At 45.9% G+C, this 6,914-nt stretch overlaps 1 protein-coding gene across 1 annotated transcript in view; it reads right to left on the bottom strand.

Annotated features, from left to right (window-relative positions):
• Window positions 1-991: 991 nt before the first annotated feature.
• Window positions 992-6,914, bottom strand: part of MARCHF4 (membrane associated ring-CH-type finger 4) — a 99,819-nt gene continuing 93,896 nt past the window's right edge. The window contains exon 4 of the mRNA XM_004376296.1: window positions 992-1,399. Within this exon, the coding sequence (XP_004376353.1) occupies window positions 1,035-1,399 (365 nt within the window). The 3' untranslated portion in view covers window positions 992-1,034. The remainder of the gene's footprint in view (window positions 1,400-6,914) is intronic.

Genomic DNA, 6,914 nt, shown 5'->3' on the forward strand with positions numbered 1-6,914 from the left:
CCATCTACTGCAGCAGCACTCTTGGGGACCCTGGGTAGGAGGTGCCCTACTGTGGGGGACCTGGGCCTGGGCATGTGCCAAGTCAGGGGGAGACATGGCACTGAGCACGTCCTGGCCGTGGGTGGAGTTAAGTAGTTGGGAAAGTTGCTCCTGGATTGACAGCTTTGAAGGCTGCAGCCACAGCAGCAGGACTGTGCTTGAGATACCCATGGGAATCTGTACTTTTCTCTAGTTTTGTGTGTGTGTGTGTGTATATGTGGTTCCTGTAAACATCTTTGAGTCAAATCACCATACAACAAAGCAACAGGGGCACAAAAAGATACTCATCTTCACACCTAAGCCTCTTTGAATCATTCTGAAATTGGGAGTTTCTGTTTGGGACGTTTAGGAGAGAGGAGAAATGCCCCTCCCTCTGGCCGCTTGCATCAGCACTCCCTCCCCACACCCTCACCCCAGCAACCCTAAGCCACTCAAGTCAGCGAGTCCTGCCCACCCGGGTGAACCCAGAGGCTGCAAGAACTGTGAGCATTCCTGCCGGTTCCCACCCAGCCCGCCCTGTCCTGCCCCACTGCCTGCGTGGAACACGGCCCAGGGAGAAACCCCAACAAACTCAAAGTTAAGGTCAGAGCAGTCTACAAATACTTGTCCTTTCTATATTTTCTCTCCCGGCACTTGTGCCCCAGACACACCTGCTCTGCCCACCCCAGCTGCTACTTCTCCCAGATGTTTTGCGTATGTGTATGTCTGGGTGTTTTTATTTTGTTTTGAGATCCAGTTTGTATTGCACTTTGCTGTTGAGTTGCTGTTGTTGTTGGAGGATGGTATTGACTGACTGGAAATCACAAACCCTCTCCCAGTGCCAGCCCCACGCCAGCTCCAATGCTGCCCCTAGGGCTCCTGCCTGCTCTCTGCCCTGGCCCTTGGGGTGCCTCTGTGCCATCCCCACACCTGCTCCCAGACAGGTGTCCCACGGCTCTCCGCAGCCCGCAGCCCCTCTTGTGTACGTGGTTAAGTCCTGCCTTCCAGATCTCTTCTCACACTGTCGTGACTCTCATGACGAGCTCTCGGCTGCCCGGGGGGCTTCGCTGTTCATGAGGTCTTAAGTGACTCAAGATGTGCAGGATGGTGTAAGCACAGTGGTGATCGGACAGAGGGCCTGAGGGGTGGCTGGCAGCCTGGGTGGGGCCTTCCTCGGGGGCAGGGGTGCCCACAGCCTCCTCAGAGGAGGAGGGGACATTGGCCTGGGTGGATGAGGAGGTCCGGGGGTTGGTCCTGCCTCCCGACTTTTGATCCTCCAGGTCCTTTGTCTTGTCATAGTTCAGCACTTTCCACTGCTGGTTGACGGCCTGCCACCGTTTAAAGATGCGGTACACGGAGGATCCCTCATGGATGATGAGGCCTGGAGCACCAGGGAGAGGAGAAAAATAAAAAGCCAAGTAAGAACGCGCAAGTGACTGAGAAAAACCCAGACTCCCTTTATTTACAGACAGATATAGGAGTGGGTAAGCTGGGCTTTATCGCTTTTGACTTGTTCTTTTCAAACCCACCTTTCCGCTCTCAGTCATGTTTACCATCTTTAGATTCCTAGGCTCTAGGAGTCTTCAGGAGGTAGAAGGTAGAAGACCACCATGCCGTGTTGAGAAATAGTTGACCACCAACATGCACTGCGTTTGCCTACTCTACTACCCCCACCCACTCTTGGCTTGACAAAATCCAAATTCATCCTTTGAGGCATAATATAAATATCTTTTCCTCCCTCTATCACGTATCCATGGCACCGGGTACTTAGCAGATGTTGAATGTATCATGTGATTTCAAAGGCACCATAAAAGAAACCCCATGGTCATTCCATACCTACTGAACGATGTCGGAAATTTCACTGGTTAACTCTTTGCACAATAGCCCAATGCTACTGAGATAAAAACACCCCTGAGAAAAATAACCTTGATGAGTTATATTGGCCAGAAGCAGTGGTATAATGGAGTTGGAAACAAGCCACATCAGGCAACCAGGCAAATGAATATTCATTGTGAGCCTAGGATGTGCCAAGCACTGGGAATACTGCAGGGACTGAGATGGCATGATCTCACCCTACGAGAGTTTGCTTACATCAATAGACTATTTCAGCTGCTGGCATATACTATGAGGAAGATAAAATCAGGTTAAATAGCCACTGGGTGAAGCAGTTGGAAGTCCTGTTTTAGCTAGGGTGGTGGGAAAGACCTTTTGGAGGAGATATTTGGGTTGAGACTTAAATGATAAAAAGGAGGAATCCATGCAAAGATTGGGGAGAGAGCACTTTAGTGGAAGGAACTACAAGTTCAAAAGTCATGAGGTGGGAATGAAGTGAACAAGAGTCAGAAAGAAGGTCAGTGTGGCTAGGGTGCTGGGAATGATGGGAAAGTGGAGATACGGTGATATGGTGGGAAGAGGCCTTGTAGCCATGGAAAGGAATTTGTATTTTATCCTGAATATAATGGGAAGTCATTAAAGGGTTTTAATAGGGGGAATGGTGTGATCTGATTTACACTTTGGAAAATCCACTCTGTGGAAACAATAAACTGAAGAAGGGCAGAAGTAGGAGTAGGAAACCCAGCAGGAGGTGTTGTAGGAGTTCAGGTTGGAAATGATGGTGGCCTACTAGTTACCAGTCGCTGTCAAGTCAACCCCGACTCATGGAGATCCCATGTACGTCAGAGTAGAACTGTGCTCCTTAGGGTTTTCAATGGCTGATTTTTCAGTAGATTGCTTTCTTCTAAGGTGCTTCTGGGTGAACTCAAGCCTCCAATCTTTGGGTTAGCAACAGAGCGCATTAACAGTTTGCATCACCCAGGGACTCTGATGGTGGTCTAGACTAAGGATACAGCAGTGGCGATAGCAAGAAAGTGTTCCCATCAGGAGGTACATTGGAGGTAGGGCTAACAGTTTGCTGACAGATGAGGTGTGAGTGAAGAGAAAAATTTGGGTAACTCTGAAGCATTTAGCCTCAGTGGTTGGATGAGTGGCGGTCCATTTAGCAAGACGTGGAGGGTGAGGGGGTAGGAGGTGTGGGTTTGATGGAGTGGTGGTCACAGTGATTGTATTAGTTCCCTATCGCTTCTGTAATAAATCACCACAAATTCAGTGGCTTAAAACAACACAATTTATTCTTTTATAGTTCTAGTGACCAGAAGTCTAAAATCAGCCTCATTGGGCTTAAGTCAAGGTGTCAGCAGGGCTGGTTTCTCCTGAAGGTTTGAAGGGAGAATCCATGCTCTTGTCTTTGTCAGCTTCTAGAAGTCACCTGCATTCCTTGGCCTCTTCTTCACATCACTCCAACCTCCTTCTTCCATTGTCACACCTCTTACTACTCTTACGTTGTAAATTTCCCTCTGCCTCCCTCTTATAAGGACACTTGTGATTACATTTAGGGCCCATCTGAAGATCCTTAACTTAATCCATCTGCAAAGTCCATTTTGTCATAAGGTAACATTCACAGGCTCCAGGGATTAGGATCTGGGCATCTTTGGAGTTCATTATTCAGCTGACCACAGTGATTGTTATATTTTGGTCATGCTAAGTTTAAGATGCCTTATAGAAATATAAATGGAAGAGTCAGGTGGGCAAGCGGACACATGAGTCTGAAGTCTTAGGAGAAGTCTGGCCTGGAGATAGAAGTCACCAGTGCAGAGGTGGAATTTGAAGTCTTGGAAATGGCCAAGATCTCCTGGGGAGAGACTGTAGATAGATAAGAGAAAAGGGCCAGTGAGAGAACCTTGGGGCTTTTGATGTTTAGAAGTTTGGTGGAGATTTTGGTGGAGGTGGAGCCAGCAAAGGAGGCGCTGAAGGAGCAACCAATGGGGTAAAAGCAAGACCAGCGATTGGAAACCAAGAAGTCTAGAGAAGGAAGTGTTTCAAGAAAGAGCGTGATAACTATTTTAAATGCTGTTGAGAGGTCAGCTCAAGAAAAATGAGAAGCGGCCTTTGGCTTTCAGGGCACAGGTAGGGGTAGGATGATAAAAGTGGTAGTTGGAAAATTAGGTAGTTCTCATCCAAGTGCATCTTTTTTCTTCCATGAAGTTATCAGCTAAGGTGGAGGGGATAAGACAGGAAATACTGAAGATTGGTGGAGAGAGGAGAAGGTGGGAAAAATTATGTTGGAAAGTGAGAAAGTGAATTCTAGACAGATGTGGTAGAATTATTTGACTTTGTTGAGTGTCCATTTGAGATTTGTGGCCATAAATTTGAAGTGAGTCTAGTCATTGGTTATGTGATTTTGTTTTTTCTCTATAACTTCTACTGCTTGCTCAGGTGCAGGTGTGGAGTAAGAGAAAAATTGTTTTTTCCAGACAAGTGGACATGAGAATGGTGGATGTGTGTAAGGGAGCGGTTATCATGTTGTCCCATGGAGTCTAAGCTGGGGATGAGGCAAGTGAAAACACAAAAGGCATAATGAAAAATGATAAGGTTAATATCAGGAGGTTTCTTTGAGGTTAGAGAATTGCTGAAGTGGAAATACAGGTAGTCCCTGACTTATGACATTCAAGTTATGATGAAGTGCATTTACGACAGCCATTTTTTTTTTATTATTTTATATATCTCATCATTAGTAATATGTACTACATACAGTGTTGCAGTGTGTAATTTGCTGATGTTATTATTTTCAAATGCTCATTTGCAGATGGTCAAAGATCAGATTTATAAAGATCTGATAATAAAAGGCAATAATAATGAAAACTAAAAAAAAAAAAAAAAAAGAGGTATTCAACTTAGGTCAGAACCAACTTTAAAAGGAGTTGTCAGAACAGAACACCGTTCAGGGACTACCTGTATGGAAGTCAGTGAACTACAAGGATGAGGGGTGATAATTAGAGAATGGGATATTTAAATCAAGATTTTGGAAGTGATGTAATTATTAGTGATGACAGGGTCACAGGGATGACCACTTGAGTAAGGGCTGAAGTTGGCTGGAGGGAAAGATCTTTGGAATAATGGAGAAACCAGAGAGTTGGATTGACTATCTACATCCACCATCCTCACGCTGTCAGACCAAATACCCCCTTTTTATAACAAAAATATTTTAATATCACCCTTTCTTATCCTGAAATGAAATTCAGTATGTTAATGCAATGTCCTAATAGGTAATATAAAGAAAAACAAAGAGGAAGTTATATATAACAAAACAATATAAATTCCAATATAAATGCTGGGGCACAACATCATTAGGAAACAAACAGAAAAAAGCCATAAATTTCCAAAATGCCCCCTAGGGGATAGTACCACCTCTGCTGAGAACCACTGGTCTATATAGATGCTGCTGGTAGGAATGGTGGAGGAGAGGGGGCATATGAGCCAGGTACGTCAAGGAATGTAAGGGTGAGTAGATGGGCAATAGCCAACAGCATAAAGAAGGGGAAGGGGTGGTAAAGTACGATGATACGTACTTCAAAGGTGCCAGGGGTTCTGAAGGATAAAGCGACAGAGGCAGTTTGGAAGTGTTGATGAGGAGCAAGGAAGACATGAACCCCACCTCCAGGCCCAATAGAATACAGTGTGTGGGAGAAAAAACAGTCATCACTAGGGATAGCTCTGTAGGAACCAGAGTCCTCAGGAGACAGCCATGTTTCAATTAAAGGAAGAAGATGAAAGGGATACTCAGGTTTGCTAGTTGCTAATGCTGGACTATGAGTTCCAGAGGGCAAAGTGGAAATGCTGGGGAGATGGGGTCAGATCAGGGGTGAACAAAGCAGGAAAGGGATGATGGTCCATGGAGTGAGGGTGGTCTGGGAGGCTTAGACTTTGGGTGGTGAGTGAGATGACTAGGGGTGTGAGGCTCCATGGAATTTGTCTGGCAGCAACTGAAAGTCGAGGGGTGCCTGGTCTCACCCCTGGGGAGAGGAGCTGACTCATGGAAGCAAACAGCGATGAGTCACTCCAGCCTCCTCCATGTAAAGTGAAGGGACTGGACGGGAGCCCCTCAAAGCCGCCTCAGTCTCTAGCATGCTGTGATTCTCGGAGTAGCCACCCACTGCCACTTTTTCCTGCCTTATCCCAACAGTTCCTGAAATTGCACTTTGCTCAACAAGTCTTCAGGGATTCATTGAAGGAGAGACAGAGTCGTGCTGCAGCCCAGTAGTTGCTAACTCTTTGTTTGGGTCACAGGACCCTTTGAGGATCCAATGACAGCTCAGGACCATCTCCATGGGAAAAATACATGTACACAGATTGTCCTTATAATTTTTAGGGGGTTTATAAATCTCCTGAAGACCACCTGTGGACTCCTTGATCCAATCTGACTGATTCTGGACAAGGAGACTTCTCTGTCCCTTTCTCTCACTCTCTCTCAAATGTGCTGACTCTCATCATTTCTGTCAACCTTTTGGATATATACTTACAGCAAAGTTTTGTTCTGTTATACATAAGTTCGCTATGAGTAGGAGCCAACTTAACGGCAACTAACAATAACCACCACCCTCAGTGCTGCAGCTGTTCATTTGCTCATTTAGTCCACAAGCCTTATTTGAACACTGGTATGCCGTTTCCCTAGACCATAAGCCCCTTGAGGGCAGGGGCCAGGTCTGGTTGAGGGTTGGGCAGGTAACACAGGACCAGGAACTTAATAAAGCCTTGGAGATGATGGAGGAGATGGGGCCTGGGCGAGAGGGAAGCAGGATCTTTTGAAGCCCCAAACTAATTCTTTCCAATAAGAGCCGCTACACTTGATTCTTAATTAGCTTCTTGATCACACAATTTTACCCTGATTGAAGAGGGTGGCTTAAAATTTTGGTCTGACAGCCCTGTAAAACCAAATGAGACTAATGAGGTACAGGAGCCCAGTGACAAGGGCCAGAAAGCAGAAGGGGACAAGGAAGCTGGTGATAGGGAACCCAAGGTTGAGTAAGGATATTGTTGATGTGTTGTGAGATTGTTAACCA

Source organism: Trichechus manatus, unplaced genomic scaffold (genome assembly GCF_000243295.1).
Source record: "Trichechus manatus latirostris isolate Lorelei unplaced genomic scaffold, TriManLat1.0 scaffold00041, whole genome shotgun sequence".
In the NCBI taxonomy this organism is placed as follows: domain Eukaryota; kingdom Metazoa; phylum Chordata; class Mammalia; order Sirenia; family Trichechidae; genus Trichechus; species Trichechus manatus.